Consider the following 20,778-nt stretch of genomic DNA (forward strand, 5'->3'; position numbering starts at 1 on the left):
GGTGCCTTATAAAAAAACAGTAAGATTCCAGATGAGGCTGAAGAAACGGTTTAAGGTATTAGTTCTCCTTGTCCTTGGTACCTGATATTCTTTAAGCAAGTCTCATTCTGTTGCAGTCGTAAAATGACTTTATGCCTTAGAGGTGCCTGCATGCATGTCCTTATGACTATTTAATGGTTTGACATATTAAATAGATGAATGATGCTATATAAATGCAAATCATAGGACTCATGCTTCCATAGAAGACAGAAGAACGCATGCTTTATTGGCAGTTATAATGTTCATGTGGATAATTTTATGTTAAACGAATTTCCAAAACTACTACTTTTTTTCTTTTTTTTTTTTTTAACTTGGTGGAGATTTTTTCAGTTCCTTCCCAGAAATTGCAGTGCAATAAATTGTGATGTAGTATTTTTATCTTGTGACAGATTTTGCTGCAAATAAAAGTGTGATTTGTTTATGTTGGTCTAAATTTAGTCCACGGGTCATATTTGCCCGATACATATTAACTGTCAGTATGTCAGATGAGTCACTAGCAAGCTAAAAAAATACAAAAACTGTTAGAGGTCAATCATCTGCTGACAGGAGAGCCATAGCTAGTAGGACTTGGTTGGTCAGACTCGTAATTCATAGGAGCTGTTGACTAGTCAGGGATTATAGGCGTTGTACGCCACGGTATGTTTTGGATAGTTGGCATGTTAGGACTTATAGTCCACATCAGTGGTTCGTCTTGGGATTCAAACTCCTTCTTCACAAGGAAATGTGTACAGGTCTGAACTTCATTGAGAGAGAAGAGGCCAGTAGAGATTTGGTACACTGGTTTGGGACCAAGAGTTGGTAGCCTGGAAAAAAGTCAAGACTGGACAGGGAACAGCATAATTAGGCAGGAGGTAGGTGAGGCCAAACACAATTGAAAGTAGAGGTCCAGCAATCAGGATATTAAGGAGAATGTACATTAAATAACACCGTTACTACTGTGAGGACTAAGTTGAGTCTCTGACATTTTTTTGTGATTATACTTGTATTTGGTACAGTGTTTCAATAGGTCAGTTATCTTGTTGGTCCAATGCTATGAAATCATTAGTTTGTAGTACAACAGTATTTAAAAATGTAAGAAAGTAGCAGAAAAAGCATATCATTTGACTGCGTGTACATACCATTTGACCCATCTAGCCTGCTATTTGTATCCTGCTGTTGAGAACTCAAATTGTAATCGGTTCTTGGTCTTGTGTTATATTCAGACAATGGATGTCTTAAAATCCAATGGATGCTTTACCTTTTATGCCTGTGACCACAACTTAAGAAAGATGCATAGTTAGGGGAGAAGAAAAAATATAATGAAAAATATTCATCAGACTATTCATCTGCATGTAGGGATGGATTGGTGATAAAGTGGTGGCACTGGCACTCCTTAATCCCTTCGTGACACAGGCTTTTAGTCTCATTACAGGAGAGTTTGGCCATTTTTAGCATATGTTTGTTCACACATGATTCCTCTTCCCATATAAATTATATTTATTTCTATAGGGCTTCTCTTTATTTTTGTATAGTCTCTATAAAAATTAGAAAAGAAATTGAATTCTACTTTTTTATATTTTTAAAATAATAGAATAATGGATAGGTGTTAAGGGAGCAAAATGCTCCCTTACATACTATACTTTTTTTTAAAATATAATATTTAATTATTTTTTTATTTGGAAGATTCATTGCCTTGCATTGCTGATCGTTGTAGCTGCTCATCAGTGGTATCTCTAGGAACCTTTTTACATTTAATATTGTCTGTCCTAACACTGCTGACAGAGGATGCCCGAACTTCCATTCAGACATTCTATGTTATTCTGGTATCAGCAGCACTCTCGCCGAGTGCTGTTATCTCATATCGGTCAGCATGAAGCTAGCGATGCTTGCTCCTCCTGCTCTGGGAAACACCTCAGGTTGTCGAATGACACCCTGATCTCCCGTGTACCAGAGGGGAAACCTTTCCACCGGGGGTAAAACTAAAGGTCATATTATTACGTCCTCTGTCATCTAGAGCATTTTTTGGGTGATGTAATATCATGTCCTGTGTCATTAAGTGGTTAATGACATAAGCACAGTCATTGGCTGGATATGATAGGATGTGCTTTATGTATTTATGCTTACGTAGCATGCAGCTGTGCATATCCATTCATTGGCCACACACTGCAGCCAATGTGAGACAATGCCTGGTGGGGCAGATGGCCAGTCTGGGCCTGTACTTGGCAAGACAGATATTACGCATTAACTTAAATATCAGCACAGACAAAATTATGCCTGCATATATTTTTGTCCTTAATGTAAAAATAGATTCTCACGTTAATGGCAATATCAAAATGCTAAAAAAATGTTATTAAAATAATAATTCTGTTTATTCCCTTCCAATTATTTTGCCTCTCTAGTCCACAAAAGACAAACCCACATAAGGTTCCATAAAAAAAATGATTTTAATATTCTAAATAATGTCATTGTGGACCTAATGATCTTTATCTAATCAAACTGCAAGCACCGTGAAGAAAAAGTGATTGAAAGGACAAGACCAATTTTCCTCATTGGGTTTATGTTCCAATTTAACAACTTGCAAATAACTTGGGGGTTATCAAATCAGTGAGTTGCTGGTCTTTCTTCAACTTAACTCTCATGTTTTCTTGACCCATCCACCTAGTACTTTGTCTTACTTAGTCTCACAGTTATGTGTTTTCAGCTCTAAGACTCTGACAGCTGTAATAATTGCCCTTGAGGACAGGAATTGCAAATTCAAATTAAGCAGACTGTGGGTGACTCAGAAAAACATTATACAAACTAGACAGGGTCACATGTTTACAAGTGTACATATTTACATACCTTCGTCAGGATATGCAAAATTACTATGTTTTGCTTACATATATTACAAAATACCATGAGACTATCTTGTTTTCATCAAACAGATAACAAAAATGAGAATTATAGCGCCTACACACAGATAATTTATTGTTATGGCTGAGGATTTTAGGAAATATGAATAAATTGCTATGCTGACCTGTAGAAGCCCGGGTATTATAAATATTTCCACAAGACAGGATCCTGGTGATGCTAGCTGTTCGAAGGTTAAGATGTCACAGCCATATTTGGGCTTAAGGCTACTCTTGTGATGATGTCATTTATCATTCTGACAAGAAGAAGGCAGATAAATAAATTGCAGGGTAGCTGACTCCACAAAGTTCAAAGAATAGGTTAAAAAGGCATTATTACACTATATATATATATATATATACACACACACACACTATATGGACAAAGGTATTGGGACACCTGACCCTTACACCAACAGGGACTTTTATGAGATCACATTCTTAATACCTACATATTAATATGTAGTTGGTCCCCCCCTTTAGTAGTTACCAATCTTCCCAGGAGTGGACCTCCCAGCAAATTCACCCCAAGGTCAGACTGTGCAGTACTCAAGAGAGATTGCAAAAAACCCAAGAGTTACATTTCTGACTTTACAGTTCATGACAGTAGAATTAAAAAAAAGACTGAACAAGTGTGGTTTGTGTGGAAGGGTTGCCAGGAGAAAGCCTCTTTTCTCTAAAAAGAGCATGGCACCATGGCTTAAGTTTGCAAAGTTGCATCTGAACAGACCACAACATTTTTGGAACAATGTCTTTTGGACAGACGAGACCAAAGTGGAGGTGTTTGGCCATAATGCACTACATCATGTTTTGCGAAAACCAAACACAGCATATGAGCAGAAATAGCTCATAATAACTGACAAGCAGGGTGGTGGAGCTGTGATGATTTGGTTTGTTTTGCAGCCACAGGACGTGGGAACCTTGCAGTCATTGAGTCGACCCTGAACTCCTCAGTATACCAAAGTATTCTATAGTCAAAGCTAAACCTTGGCCGAAATTGGGGCATGCAACAGGGTAATGGTCCCAAGTACACCAGCAAATCTACAACACAATGGTTAAAAAAGAAAAGAAATAAGGTGTTGCAATGGCCCAGTCAAAGTCCAGACCTCAACCCGATTGAAATGCTGTGGCTGGACCTTAAGAGAGCTGTGCATAAAGAAATGCCAGTAAACCTCAATGTTCTTGATGTGAAAGACCAATAAACTCATACAGAAAATGATTACTTCAAGTTATTGCTGCTAAAGGTGGTACTACAAGCTATTGAATCATAAGGTTTCCTTAGTTTTTCACACATGGCTTTTCCATTTTGGCTTTATTTCTGTTGAATAAATCATTCCTGTTGTATAATGATCTATAATGACTTAATAATCAAAAAACTTCATTCCATACACAAGGATGTGTAAAATAAAATAAAGGAATGTTTTTTACGTATATATGGCATCTGCTACATAAATGTATGAACTTCTAAAATACCAATGCTCTGTATGATAGCTGCAAAGTATGCTATCAATTGATTCAGCTTGGGTTTCATTCTGCTTGAATAAAACACTTGCTTTTTGTGCCCTATAATTTTACAAAATGCTGAAGCACCTACCAGTATTTGGTTAGTTTTTAGACAATAGAAAATAAACATACTGGCACCCAAACAAACACCTGTGCAGGAAGAAAGCATACAGAAGAGTCAAGGGTAGGAGGAGACCAACAGAAATAAATTGTCTAACAGTGGCCGCTAGATACTGATAAATGACACATCAAAATCAGAAGCGTGAAATGAGGATATGCCTCTGATCACTTTTTATGATCTACTGGCAAAGCTATGCGTCCACATTTTGTAATGAGGTACACCAGCCACAGAGCATGAGATAAATAGACAACTGTAACTTTGATCCTGAGGCTTTTTTTTAATTATTTGCTGAATTCAGTTTCAAGCAACAGCTTGCCATGGTCACGTAGCCTAACCCTTTGGCTCCTTATAATGCTGTCTGACATGCGATGGGGATGTGTGTTTTGGAACTGATATAGATGGAATGGTGCTGTCACAGGTGCACAGATATTTGTACTTTCCAGGTGAATGCTTAAAGTATCTATTCAGGTCAAACTGAGCACATAATTAGATGTCAGGGGCAACAATATATTGTGGCCTATGCTGACAAGGCCTATGGTGCAGGTCCAAAGGAGTGGCAGTCAGGGGAGGGCTGGCAGCCTAAGGCCTGGGGGGCAAGTCAAGTGAAGTGGCTCCGCCCCCTCACACTCACCTTTCACCCCTCACGCTGCTCCCCTCACTATGCGGCCATCAGACTGCTGGAAAACGTATCTAAACGGCCGCTGGGTGCTGATGCCACCGGCCGGAGCTACTTTAATCCTTTTTTTTTATTTATTTAATATGCCGGATCGGCTTGCCATATTAAAAATAAATAAATAAAGTATTAAAGTAGCGCCGGCCGGCAGCATCAGCACCCAGCGGCCGTTTAGATTCGATTTCCAACAATCTGATGGCCGCATAGTGATGGGAGCAGCGTGAGGGATGAAAAGTGAGTGCGAGGGGGCAGAGCTTTCACCCCTCACGCTGCTCCCATCACTTGGAGGCCATCGCATACGGCCGGCGGCATCAGAACCCAGCGGCCGTTTAGATTAGATTTCGGGCGGCCTGGGGGGCAATTGCCCCCCTGCCCAGCCCGCCCCTGGTGGCAGTCCCCCTACTACAAAACAAGAGAGCAATAAGGCCCTCTGATGTGCCCCTGCTCAATGGGCCAGATACAAGGTAGATCTCTGATCTTCTCAACTGACCCAAATACACGATTGAGACTGTGCCAAGTCAGCACAGCCTCCATAGACTTCTAGCTAACCCATGAGACCACCCGCCCCCCCAGCTGCATCCTGTGTGGGCACCCTCTTCTAAGTCATATCCTGGGCTCTTTTGTTTTCATTGTGGCTCAGCTATGCTGAAACACACTTAATATGGGGCTGTGACATTGTAAAGGCACTCTCAGAGTTCTTAGCACTGCACAGATAGCAGGAAATTAGCAGACCTGGCAATTTCACATGGTAGACTACTAAAAGCCCCCCTCCTCTTGCCGACTGGCTTTGCTTATGAGCAGGAGTAGGCCAACATAGAGGTGGGGCTACCCCTAGACAGCCTTCAGTGCAAGGGAACTAGGTGGAGGCATTGAAAGTGGTTAGGGAGTGGGCCCTGCCAAATGCTACTTCCCTGCTGGGAGAAAGAAGAATCTGACCTAGAGACCCAGGGAAGTAGGGCTTCACCCGGAGACTGTAGGTCAAATTTGGAGAGTTTATAGGTGTATAAATGAGAGACTTTTGCTGATGGAAACACAGATCCCTCTGTTCTTTACAATTAATAGCAATTGTCATAGGGAGTGTAGCGGGTCTGAGCCTTGTGCAATCCCTGGAATACACAGCAGTTGGTCAAGACATGCATTACAGGATTCTGCATACTTATTGTCTCTCCTATACTGTAATTGAAGTCTGGTGGTATATGGGTTTCCCTAATTTCAGATCTTACCTCGTGGTTAGTGACAATGTAACCAGCCTTTGGCAGAGGGCCATGAATCGATAAACTGCTTGCCCTTCTTGTAATGAAATGGTTCAAATCATTTTGAGACATTATGTATAATGTATGGCTCTAGCTTAAAATGAGCAATGTTATTTTGCCCCAAGCATAAATGGTGAATTTTAAATCATTAGTTCAAACTAGGAACACATTTATGATCACTGTATATTCTTCTGTTCACCTTATATGAAAACATTTATACAGAATCCTAAATCTACCCAGTGCACGACTTTCTGAAATATATTGTTTTTTAATGCATTTCTGACAATAAACAAAAACAATCTGTTTTGCATCAAATGTAATCATTTAAAGAGTTTGAAATGCATTACATGGGAAAATATCTTTTAGTTATTTACAATTTACTGAGCTCTTCAGAACGACCCATTTTTCCACAAACGTTTCTAAATGCAGAGTGCATGGCTAGCTGGCAGTGGGTCTGATTGAAACACCTGAATTCAATAATTAAGAGGTGTCCCAATACTTTTGTCCATATAGTGTACCATCGGTTAGAAGAGACTTGCAAAATTATAGAACATTTCACAGGGTTTTTTTTCCTGGCTCAGCCGTGGAGATGCCTGCAAAAGGCGATGAATACATAGTGTATGAAATATTTCTAAGATATAACTTTATCTCAGTGTAAAATAAAGAGAATTCTTTGTTGAATTCCAAAACTGACTTTGAATGAATATAGGTCTATCAAGAGCTGACACTGATAAAGGCTGGGGCTGTGTTAGCCAAAGTAGTAAAAGCAACAAATGAAATAATGTTTGATTTACAAATTTCTAGGATTTCCATTATTTAACATTATTTTCCATTATTCTACATTATTATAGTCCAATTGTTTCTTTATTGCTGTTTTTTGTGATGCATTTGTATATAGATGCCCCTGGTTAAAGAAGCCATCTGGAAAGCCTACTCCATAAAGACAATTCTAGCTATCTCATAGCTTTCTCTTGTATAATAGATTTGGCCACAGATCTATCAGACTTATCTTATACTCCAGTGGAAAGCAATTGAATTTTCCCAGTGCGTTTCCCCCCCCCCAGTCTTCCTCTGAAGCCTTAGATAAGTGGCTACTGTAATCATCATAATCCCTCTAAAGCTATGAGGTTATTTTTCCATGCATCACATGTGTATAGGAGTGTTAGAAATGGTATTTTTCATTTTCGGGATATTTCGCAGCACATTAAGCACTGATGAGTGCATTCATATGACTGTACAGTATGCACCTTATACTCAATATAAGGGACGTGCACAACAGTACACTGAACATGTAGAGGGCACTACCGCCAACAAAAGTCAATCATTGATCTACTGGGTCTGACTGCAATCAGAGGTTGTGAGAGACAGCGACATCCAGCCGGGGGGCGGTACCTTCTGGTCCGGTGGGCAGGTAATGCCAAGTGGACCCCAGAGGCCCATTGCCCCACCCCCTCATAACACATACACATTGACACAATCTGACATTTGCACAAACTTACACACTCATGCTAACACACCTACGCATTCATACATGCATAAACTCACTAACACACACTCACACCCTCATGTTAACAAATACTCCCACTCACATACACTTACACATTCATGCTCACACACTTACACATACACATCCATTGCTTCCCGGACCAGCCTGTCCCTGGCAGTATATCATAGAGCTTTGTAACTATAATCCATCAAACAAATGGGGTCATATGTATTGCAGTTAGTATATGACAAAGATCAAAGTTATATTATTATACTTGTAGATAGGATTTTACAGATTTACATTACAATGGCTAAGTGACGCTGAGGTATGCATACCTTTGGATATAAAGCCATTCCAAGGTTTGTCTATGCTCCACCTGGAGACACATCTGAGGACGCTTCTAAACAGATGATAGAACATATTTTATAAACAGAAGATGGCCGTGCTTGCTCTTTGAAGTGTACTCATTACCTGAAAATTAAAACTAGAAATTTCCCTGGTAAATCACAAATAAAGCAACTTCTAGCTCCTAAAAACTGATGGTTTACTTCAACAAAACATACACAGGCCAAGCAAATAAAGGGCTAAGTAACACAGAGCTGGTTAGAATATAATCACAGAGGAGATTACTCTACATTAACACAGATACAAGTGTCATAGAACAGATGTAGAATGTATTTGATGGTTCACGTTAAAATGTCTTTAACAAGCTGGCAATCTGCTTTTCTGTTTTTTGCACAATGGGAATGTTTGCCATTTGCCCCAATTCACTTGTTTCTATATAAAAATCTGTGTCACAGTGAATTATTTGATAATTTGCCATTGTGTAATGTTGCGAAATCCACTTACCTTAGGCACATCACAGAGTAATGCATTGTATTGATTTCTTTTGTGCTTTTCCTGACTGTACAATGGCTTCTCGGTCTACTGTGTTCCTTATAACAAAAGTAAAAGGACGATCTTATTAGAAAACAGTGAGTTTCTTTAATCCAAAACACAGTGGCTTTTTTATACTCCCAACCAATTCTAAAACAGTGGCTGATATGTGACCCTTGGCAGTGTGTTAAGTCCATACTAGAATAGACAGAATGTAAGAAGCACAATACTTTAATGTACCCCTATACGCTACTACACTTTACGTTTTAAAGTTTTTTTTACAAATTGCAAAGTAAGGCCGTGTGCAGTCACATTTATTAGCCCTCAGCTGGGGAGTGTTTCTAGACTGTTCCCCACTACCTGAGCAATATGTTTTATATCTGTTTCTGTAGCAGACCATCTTCATACCTGGGCACTTACCAGAGCTGGCTAGCCAGGGGTATTGCTGCAAAAATCCCTTTTAAAAGAATGGAAGTGTGCGTGATCAAACACTCTCCCCCACCCATAAATATTAACCTGGAGTGTCGGGGAAGATGTGTTTTACAAGAAACCCCACCAGCAGGGGTACAAGCAAACTAAATTCCCTTTCTATTTTTTGGGGTCGTGTTGTGCATTTGGACATTCTGTATCTGATGAGAGGCTCTGCATGAATCATACAGCATAAATAGATTTGTCAGCGCAGTCTCCTGTATTCTTCAAACTGCTTTTCATGGAATAACCTATGGGAGCTGCAAAATTTATTTTAGAAAGGAGATTTTAAAACAAATTGGAAAGGGGGGCAGGTGGTTCCTTTTACAATTGTTTTGTGATTTTGTGAGTTAACTGGGCTATGATTCCTTGCCCATAAAGGAGAAAACCTCACGGCCCCTTCATTCTCAATACCCTAGACAATGATGCACACCTCTCAACATTTTAGGTGTCCAAACTGTATTGGAGGGTGTAACTAGAGGCAGGACCCAGGAGAGAGCATAGTTGGAGCAGGAGTGCCCACTATACCCGAAGAGCATAGCGACGTGGCCACGTAGGAGTTGGTCTGTCCAGCAACAGCTGTTTTTTACAGCTTCCTGCAGAACGATCAAATGATATCTGCAACTGGCCCAGAAAAGCAGAACAGTGCCTATAAATTGAGATGTCCTGTGAAAATCGGGGTACTTGGGAGCTTTCCAGATGAGTGTCCTTGAATTCACGTTACATGACTTACAACACTCATATTGGGATAGGGGCAATTTTTCCAGTGTTACAGAAGCCTTAGCCCAGATTTTAGTGGCTCTTTCGGTTTTCTGCTAAACAGGAGGTATCCTTTGTAGTATCTTAGCGATTAGTCCATTAGCAGTGTGTACCCTTGCATATGTCACCGTAGGCAAACCAGTCCGGCTGAGCACTACGGAAGTTATATTTCACAGCATCTGGGAGGCTGCTTAACGGGTTGTACATACTGTGTGTTTATGGGGGGGGGGTTTACATAGTTTTGCACAGTGTCAAATGTCAGTGTCAGTGTGTTAATTTACATCTTTATGAAAGAAATTCTTTTTTATTTAGTATTGTTTAGCTTGTGTTCAGTTTGAACAGAATATCAGAATATCATTTATGTGAATAGCATCCTTTCAATGTCCAATGCTAGAAAGTATCATTTTCTAAGATAATCTTTTAATATTTTATTTGTTCAATTAAACATATAAAAATAGTCCAGAAATCTGAAAGGTAGATGTATTAATTGTCATGGGTACGATCCTAGTATGATGACAGGTAGAAAATGCGTTTGTACAGTTTCAGAATGCCCCATGTTGCAGCTGGTAGCATCTTGTGCCAAGAGAAGGCATAGAATATTGGCTACTGTCTCGCTCTCTACTGGAAAATTCCCAAATCCCTACCCTCTGTAAATGGTTGTCTGGTGGATGACGAACGTATCTTGGGCCATAATTGCAGTGGAGACAGAGACCACATTGTACAGTTTTCACTTATCATACTATTTTCTCTGTCATGTCATTTGGAAACAATGAGAGGAATGATTGCACACGGTGGACCTGTATAACCATATCAGCTCCCCAGCTGGATGGCCAGACAAAACAAAAATGGTGCTTATTTTCCCTGAAAGGAGCTGTGAACAGATGCGCCCTTCAGTGCAGTATATTACATCTTCATTTCTTTATTTGAGTGCTAACCTTTTGATTTAAACTTTTTTTTCCTACTTGCTGACGTGCAGCCCCCTTCTTTAGAAAGAACTCCTCGTTAGATGACTTTCCAGAAACATTAAATGTGGATAATATACCGTATTGGCTCGGATATAGGCCGCCCCCGTATATAGGCCGCACCCTAAAAGTTTGGTGCTTTTTTAAAGAAAAAGTTTTTTTTCTTTAAAAAAGCACCAAAAAAAACATGCTACCACTGTCCTCCCCCCCGAGATACGCTGCCACTGTCCTCCCCCCCGAGATATGCTGCCACTGTCCTCCCTCCCCGAGATACGCTGCCACTGTCCTCCCTCCCCGCGATACGCTGCCGCTGCCCTCCGTCCCCGAGATCCGCTGCCCTCCGTCCCCGAGATCCGCTGCCCTCCCTCCCCGCGATCCGCTGCCCTCCCTCCCCGCGATACGCTGCCCTCCCTCCCCGCGATACGCTGCCCTCCCTCCCCGCGATACGCTGCCCTCCCTCCCCGCGATACGCTGCCGCTGTCCTCCCTCCCCGCGATACGCTGCCGCTGTCCTCCTCTGCCCCCCCTCCTCGACTTACCGGAGCAGACTCCCGGGTGTCTTGCGGGGCCGGCGAGGGACATCTACGCAATACGCGTATGCAACTTCCGGTACCGTTACCGGAAGTTGCATTTGCGTATTGCGTAAATGTCTCCCGCCGGCCCCGCAAGACACCCGGGAGTCTGCTCCGGTAAGTCGGGGGTGGGCAGAGGTAAAACGCTTAGATAACCTCCCGTGCCGGCACCCCCCCCCCGTGGGAAGTGCTGGCAGGGGAGGCTGTCTGAGCGTATCGGGGAGAAGGATGCAGGTCCCCTGCACCGCTGCGGGGGATCTGTATCTTAACCCCGCTGCCTGCCCGGCGCCCGGGACTGCATGTCCCGGGCGTCGGGCGCTAGACCCCGAATATAGGCCGCACCCCCACTTTAAAAACTTAAAGTGGGGGAAAAAAGTGCGGCGTATATTCGAGCCAATACGGTAATTGTCAAGCATAACTTTGGAGGCCTCATAGCCCTGGCCCAGTTAATAGCTCAAATGTGCGGTATGAGATAAATTCCTGTTACTTTATTTAGGATATTTTTTTGCATGTTCACATTTCTTCCCAGATGTTGCTGGTCACAACAGCATAGAATGGTGGGTATAAGTGTATCGCAGTCAGTGACCCAAAGCTTCCATCATCACTGCGGAGTGCCGGGATATGACATCATATCCCAAGACTCTGCTTCTTGAGGCCACACAGCACCAGGTACAATGTTATGGATTCAATAATGTGAATCATACCCGTTGGCCTGCTGTACTAGCACTATATGGCCTAGGCAAGAATACACCGCTGATCAGTGCTCTACAGTCCTAAAAAGTACAATTATTGTAGAATAATTATTATGAATATTTTTGGTTCCCTAGTTTCTGCTTTTAGCCACCAAGCCATTTCTGGTAGCCTATGCATTAGGAAGCCGAATACTTGTTCTTTACAGATGCAATGAAGTGTGTCACCCAGTCATCAAGTGTTAATTATGAACTATTTTTTTTAAATGACAAATGACCAATGCTGATGGTTAAACATAACAGTACATTATTTACAGTATTCTCCTTAATACATGACTTATAAAAGCAAAAAGTCTATTCAACAGAATTTTTCCCATTTAGAAATGGAGGCAGTTAATTTAATAAATATATATATATATATATATATATATATATATATATATATATATCTATATATATATATATATATATTTAAAGCAGCCTAGAGAACTAGATTGTTTTCTCACACTTTATTTGGGCGTTTATGAAAAAAAAACACGTTTTCTTACAGTTAGCATATATTTTGTTATTTTGTTATTCTGAAATGTCTAAGAACACTAAGATTTTTTGCTAATTGTTCTCGCTTGTGTTCAAACTTAAAGTCTTCTGCTGTTCAGAACACCAAGTGAGGCTTAATTGCCAAAACAATCATCTCTTATACATCTGGCAATAATTGTGTGCTTCCATTTGTTCATTGCAAACTTCGGTAATAATAAAGTATGATTAATCTTGCCATCTGGCCTCAGTATATGGCGTAGGCAGCCTCCGAACATCCCCATTATATAGGAAGGCAACTCTTGTGAGGAACACAAGACCTAATAGTAAGCTACTGGGTGTAAAACTATGTTCAGATCTTCATTATGGTATCAATGAAGGACAGAAAGGGACTATTCAAAGAATGCTGCTTCCCATTTAAATATAACTGTTCCGTGTTCTTTATAAAATACTCCACGGCTGATACTTTTGTACCACTTTAAATTTGATGCTATACTGTCCTTTGTTCATAATTATGTTAATCATTTTGCTTTGACCTCAATCTAACAGACACTTCAGTCCTCCAAATGTTTTTATTTTTTTTTAATGCCTCTTGTTCATGTGTCTTTTACTGTATAAATCCCTCTTGTTATGGCAGTTCTGACTCCTTTCCCTCCTCTCCCTGCCTTCTTCTACACACTATACTGAAGAGCTCCTGTTAAAATCATGTACAGGAAACGTACTTATTCAGTAAAAGCTGGCAGGGACAAAGTAAAATAAGACGGAAATCTCGTTTTCTAACTCTCATTAAAAGAGGAACGCATGCACAGCTTTGTATGCAGTAACATGCACCAGATTTTGGTATGTTTTATACCAAATGCCAGCTCAGCAGTAATGTAACAGTGAGTGATAGATCCAAACTGTGGCTCTCACGGAAAGTAGAGATTGTGCCAAATGACCAAGGGTTCTTAATATTTATACAGCACATTTAGGTAATTTAGGTAACGTGCGACCTCAAAATTAAGAAGTCCAGGTAACTGTCAAACGTTTACAAATGTATCTTTTTCTTTCAGTGTTCATCATGGCTTCCGGACTGCTGGTGTATCCCTTTGGCCTGAACTCTAACACTGTGAAAAAATACTGTGAGAACTCAAGCATCTACTATGCAGGAGACTGTCAGATTGGATGGGGGTACATGTTGGCGATTGTCGGGGTCATGTTATCTGTGTTTTTGCCATTTTTTGCTAAATATGCACCGAAAGAACATACATCTCCAACACCAATTCCTACAATTTTATAGTATTTTGCAAGCAATCATTTCCAATTGAACTAAACGGACATAAGGTATTAGAGAACTTTTCTGCATTTGTACGGCTTAACATATAGGTCAGACCAGAAGCGCATCGATCGTCTTCCTTAAGCATGAAAATCGAGCCTAGGTATTAAATAACTATTTTACACTGAGTTTCTTAGTTTTCCTAAGCCTCATTTTATTTACCTGTTTGTTTTAATATGTCTACCTCCTAACAATAGATTCAAATTCCGGATATTACTGTATACAATGCAAAACCTTTTTTTTTTATAAGGATATCTGGTCGGAAACCATCATAATTATAAAACATCTAGTTTAATTCATGGCAGGGTATCGCTGATTATACTCATATATAAATGATTATATTGGATGTATCATTTAAAGTGAGAGGAGAACATAGGGTGCACTTGTATATAGCTACGAATAAACAATTGTTTATTAATTTTTGTATGACACGGCCAATGGAATATTTGATTTATTAAAGTGGCCAGTAATACTTTGGAATCATGAATATTTTTCAAATGTTGGCACAAATCCTTTATGTACCTGGTTGGCAAGTAACAAATGATTACAACAAATATAATATACATATATACACACACACAACATACATACATATATATACACACATACACACACACAGGATCACTAAATTACTTTTGTACTGTACATGTGTTTTACAGCAGCTTCCCACAAACAGTTAACTCCGCAGTGCGCTGCCTTAACATGTGCTTGATCCGCCAGTTGTTTTGTTCCCCGTTTGTTGGGTCTTACACTCGGGTCAGCACACTATTTACTGCAACCATTTGCACCTGGGATCCATATTTTAAAGAATAATGGGTGAACCCTGAAAACGCTAATAAATGAGGGGCTGCGAAATGTCATTTAAAGGGGCAGTTATGTGTTTTCTTTTTGTTCCTGCGGACATTGACTTGCTGTATCTCAAACTGAGCAGCTTTGCACCATGTCAGCCATGTGCATATTCAAACAAAAGGCATTCACAAGTGTTTGCAGTCCATATACCTAATACTTTGTGTTTTAATGCCCGGGTTAAAGATTCCACCCAGACGAAGCCCATTTTGTTTCACTTCACATCGTCAGAGAGGCTGATGGAAATATTTCATTTAGTTTTTTTAAAAATCTTGACATGACTGTTCCTTAAAGGATGCTCGGTACAGACAGAGTCCCACATAGAGTACTTAAAAAATGTAAATGCCATTCAGTGACTGTCCAAACTATCATGCATTGATTATTAAAATAGCATATCCTTTAATAAAACCTTAGCCTTCCATGATGGCTGCATTTGCAGGGAAGCGTTTAAGTTTCACAGATCTAATATACATTCTCTACAAAGTGGCTTTTTAAAATGACATTTTTTTCTTGCATAAGAATGCCAACTGAGGAACAGCATTGCATTTCAGACCAGGAAACTTACATAGGAGACTACCATGGGGCTACCATGCCACAGATGAGAAGGGTGGAAACCAGTCCTCAAAGGCTACCGATAGTTTTGGATTTATCTAGATCACTGTTTCAAGACCATCGGTGGTCTTTGTTTATATGCCATGTGAAAGGGTAGTACAGTTCAGTACCTGTTTGTAATTGGTGGCTTTATCACATCCCCTTTGCAGATGCTATTTGATTCTACCAACTAGCCTTCATGCTCTATACGTCATACAACGCGGATGGTGCAGTTCTATAACGGGGAGACTAACAACCCTTATGATAATTCTTCAATCTTTTCTCTACTTTCAGTATTTGTTTCTTTCATGGTGATTATAATACAAAGGTGTAAAAATCTCTTGGCCCCGGTGTAAAAAGGTCAGCCCTATTTGTTATACTTTAACAAACAAGAACTTTAAGAACGCTGGATACCTGCTACAAAGCTAGCTTCCTAATAATAATAATGTCCATTTCATTCTGACGGAAATAAACAGACCAACTATACGTTACGCACGTACATTTCTCTCCAGTTGCAGAATTCTTCTTTTTAAATAATACTTTGTATATAAGACCTAATTAATGTAAGTGCCAAAGGTACATGTAGCACGTGTCAGTAGATTCTCTGATATAGAATTGCCTTTTCATATCGGATTGTGTGTTTATATCATCATTCTGTATTATTTTTAAAATCGTGCTTGGATGGTTTAAGACAGTTAGGTTGGTCCGTTGTACACAAAAGAACATATTGCTCACGGCAACACATTTCCGTAGAAGCAAACTACCAAATATCGACGTATCAAGACACCTGTCCTCCCGTATAATTGTAGCATTGTCCACAAATACGACCGGAAAAAATACACCATCCAGATTTTCAGGTAGAGTACATTTGGCTATTATATAGAAGAGGTTCTCCGCTAAACACTAAATCATGAGTTGAGATGAATGTATGAATGTATGACGGCTCACCTCACCTCTTCTATTAGGAGAAACAGAGTTTGCTCCTAAAACCTTTCAACACAACTTACCTATAAAGGATGCATTTGTTCATACAAGTCCTGGTCAATGCACAATTCCTTAAAAAAGGATAAACTACATCAGTTTGATTACAGCATAAAAAATATCATTAGCTCTCGGCTAATAAGACTCCATTTCCAAACCAATCGCCTGAGGAAACCAAAATGTGGGGAATAACGTGAATTAGTGTAAAGCGATCCCACTGTCCCCAGAATCCCAGTCGACTATCCCTGCCTCCATTTCCACATATTGTTAGAAACATTGAATTTGACTAAGGATAACTTTATGCCTATCCTAGGCATGTTTACATCTCCTCATTGTATTAACCACTACCACTTCTGATGGGACGCTGTTCCAGTAATCCACAACTATCTTTAAAGTAAACCTTCGTTACATTTTTTTAGATTATGGCTTGAAAACCCTTTAAGTATTTCAATATTTCCATCACATCTCCCCTCCCTTTTTTCTTCTAAGATATACATATTGCGTTCCTTTAGTCTTTTCTGATGCTTATCCTGCAAATTTACCCATTTTTGTAATCCTCCTGTGAAATCTCTCCAAAACGTCAATATTCTTGTAAAGTGTCAGAATCATCTCCCTCGTCCTGCTACTAACGCCTCTCGCTATACACCGAGCACGCTGCTGGCTTCTTCTGATGCTTTATTCCCTGCCGTTCTACATGCTTTCTCATTTGTTGTCATACGTTTGTTGAGTGTTGGTCACTCTCTACCCATGTATAAAACAAACAACCTCATCTATATTCATTTGTTTTCCATTTGTGTGGCAAATCAATTTCTTTTTTTAGAACAAAGTCAAACTATGTATGCGAAAAAAAAAGGCTTCCACTTAACTTTAATAAATGATGAATACATTTGAATTGAATTTTGACAAAATGGAAAAAAAACTCCCTCCCAAGATCAGGTATTGATCCAAAACAACTTGTAAAATACAAAAACTATTTTTAAAATTGATGATTAATACAATATTTTATGAATAAATATATTTAAAAGTTACCTCTTACGTAAAGTGGCTTCCTTGTGATGTGTATGGTCTGTAAATGAAAACCACAGACTAAACTGATCTTTGTTAAGTCATTAGGATCACTCACCATCACGTATGAACACACACCGTTCGCCATATTCCACACTATTGCTATATTGCTCGGTTACAGTTGTTCTTACTGGAATACAACGCCTAAATTAACTGCGGAGGGTGAGGATGGGTCGGTGAGAGTTGTTGCTAGACGTCTTGAGGACAAAGTCCCTACTTCCAGATCCACTGTGGATCTGTAGCATGATGCCATTTGTAACAACCTTTCAAAACATCCCAGTGATTAATGCTTTATGGGACAGACTCCAAATAAAACATTAAGACCTTCTCTTCCAAAGTATCCAGAAAACATGGTTAATACATGTAACGTAATCCCCTTTAAAGGAGCAAATGCTAATATGTTTGTTCATGTGAGATATATCAGCCCCCCCGCCCCATTTTCCTCTGCCTGCTGTAAATATCAAGATCCCTGTGGCTGATCCGAGTCACTGTCTAATGTAACCTGTGGAGGGGGCACCTCTGTGGTGGTCTATAGAGGGAGTACAGATGTGTGGTAATTCTGCTAGGATCTCTATTTCCTCTATTTAAGAACTCCCCCATCTAGAGCACCAGTTTAAAGCATAAAGATATGTATTGTAGCTAAACACTGGAGAATCATAATTATGCTACATAGGGCAAATCCTAAACCAGACAGAACCCCAAGTGAGTTCTAGTGCCCCCTCCCTAGTAATTTTTATATTTATCAAAATATGTTTTACTTAAAAGCAAAGCCTCAGCCCCAGCCACGAGCACTATAGAGAGCCTGCAGGAAGCTTCTTATATTATGCTATAGGTCTCAATCTTCATCACATTTTCCACATCCGCATCTAGATAATCCGGGGAGCTGCTGGGACGTCTGATACTGGCCAGTTCTGGTTACACAGCTTTAAAACCATGTTAAAGAGCATGGATATGTAGGAAGAATCTTTGGAAATTCCTTGGAATTTACCATTTGATCAGTTTCTGGTGCAGGGTGCTAAATGTGGGGCAATCAACAGCAACGTCCAATTGGTTTATTCCACTGGTCTCCATGATGGCTGCACTACATTAGAATTTTGTTAGCATATCGCCAAGTCTTCCCTAACAGCTTGTATTTCTCCGTTATACATATAGCTGTGTTGGCTTTCATACAAAATGTATCATATGATACATTCTGAGGTGAGCACAGCTGTTAAGATCCCCTTTTAACAATGGTGTTAGAAACACGTGTATACCCCTTAAAGAGAAAGGATACATGCGATGAATGGAACGAAGTAAATCACGTGTAATATCTGGCTCAACAAAATACATGCTTTTGGAGCATTCATGTCCTGGGTACCAGAAAACATCAATCATGCTGTAATTACACAAATTATTCTAAATAAAGCCGTAACAGTCGAATACTAAAACTTTCAAAGCCTGCGCTTTTAATTACTAAGCATCTGCTAACAATGTGTCTAACACAATATAAAGATTACATTTTATCTTTATCCAATGCCGTTATAAACGACAGGCCAGCTGTAAGTGACGGGTATCTGATGTATTCACAAACGGCTGCGAGTGAAGTGACGATGGATTCACCACAATAACCGGCAAGCCTGCACTGTATGCACACACACACACGGCTAGGTGATATCTGCAATGTAAACATCAGTACTATCATCCTGTAGCAATAGTAACAATTTAAACGTCTATGTGGGTGCAGGACAGGCGTGTTGACCTTGAGAACCACAAACAGGGCCGCAGGTTCGGATATCCCAGTTCAAGCACAAGCGTCTCAATCACAATGTATGAAACGGATTAAATGATGTACGCCTGGAGAGGTACGCTGTATCCTGGCTGGAATTTGCAGGGGGATAATTGGTATAACCTTGAAGTTCTGCCAACAGTAATGGGGATACTTTGCCAATGACTGCTTAGTACCCGTGCCAGAATTGTGTAAATTCACACTACATTTGTATAAAGTTTTCTTTGTTAAGCATTAGAAATCTGTTTTAACCCCTAACCTGCTTGACAAACATACATGTTTGTGTGCAGAACACAGATTAAAAAAATGAAATAATTTTGCTTCCAAATGATCATTCTGTGGGGTTTTTTTGTACAATGTTAAGTAGTGGTAGAAGTTCTAATGTGTGTGTGTGTGTAAACAGTATCAGAAATCATTCTTTTCTGCGCAGAAATTTTAAGTAAATGTATAGATCAATACAAATTTCTTCTTTCAAACCTAAAATATTTCATACAAAAGCAAAAAAAAAGGCTGGTTCCGTCCAGCCTTTAAGCATAAATATGAGCAAATAAAGACGTCAACAGTGGTACTCCGCTACACATGGTTGTTAAATACGTATGTCCTGTCATGTAAACAGAGGAATATGATAAGTAAAACAACATAATAACAAAAACTTAACGGAACAGTTGCCACCTTACCATCCTGTGCCTTTATTAAAAGATCAACAGAACAAAAACCGTACGTACCAGGGATGTTTATTAACTTCAAGACACTGTACATTCTGTAATATATTGTTCCACGTTCTGTATTTGTTTGCAACTGTTCAGTGAATATTTGTAAAATATATATATATATAGTCACATTTCTTTTTAGTGTCTTTGGAAAACAAAATGGCTGTTAATTATTATTTGCCTTTTAATTTATACTCAAGTGTTTAGATTCCAATGTTAAAAATGAAACGATTAACTAAAATATATTTTTCATTGATTTTGTCACACTAATAAATTACTTTTTATTGAAATAAACTCGTGGAATGTTGTGTTTGTATATTGACTTCGCTCTTCTGAAGATCAGCCATTTTTGCTGTCATTATGTTGCTACAATTTAAATTTACATTTTAAATGGGTTAAGTAAAATGAACATTTTAAGAGGTTTTGTTTCAACAAAAATACTTGTAAAGATAATACCTTCTGTATTACCAAATATAACTGATAAAACTAGAACTGTGAAAATGTGGGGTTTCAGTTTTAAACTTTTAATTACCTGCAGGCACTGTCTGTAAACCAAAGACACTGAGAATATTTATGCCAAGAAACACGTATTCAAAATGGGCCTAAATACACTTTTTAGTTTGCTTTTTTACATTTGCATCAAGCTTGATATAAAGAAACAAAGCAAAATATTGTTTGGACAGTTTGTTTCAGCATGACAAGGT

The 20,778-nt window shown here is 39.4% G+C and overlaps 1 protein-coding gene across 1 annotated transcript in view; it reads left to right on the forward strand.

Moving 5' to 3' along the window:
• LOC128474609 (LHFPL tetraspan subfamily member 7 protein-like) overlaps positions 1–14,244 on the forward strand; it is an 81,555-nt gene extending 67,311 nt beyond the window's left edge. The window contains exon 3 of the mRNA XM_053456973.1: positions 13,854–14,244. Coding sequence (XP_053312948.1) covers positions 13,854–14,080 — 227 coding nt within the window. The 3' untranslated portion in view covers positions 14,081–14,244. The remainder of the gene's footprint in view (positions 1–13,853) is intronic.
• The last annotated feature ends 6,534 nt before the right edge of the window (positions 14,245–20,778 follow it).

The sequence above is a fragment of the Spea bombifrons genome, chromosome 2 (genome assembly GCF_027358695.1).
Source record: "Spea bombifrons isolate aSpeBom1 chromosome 2, aSpeBom1.2.pri, whole genome shotgun sequence".
NCBI classification, from domain to species: Eukaryota; Metazoa; Chordata; class Amphibia; order Anura; family Pelobatidae; genus Spea; species Spea bombifrons.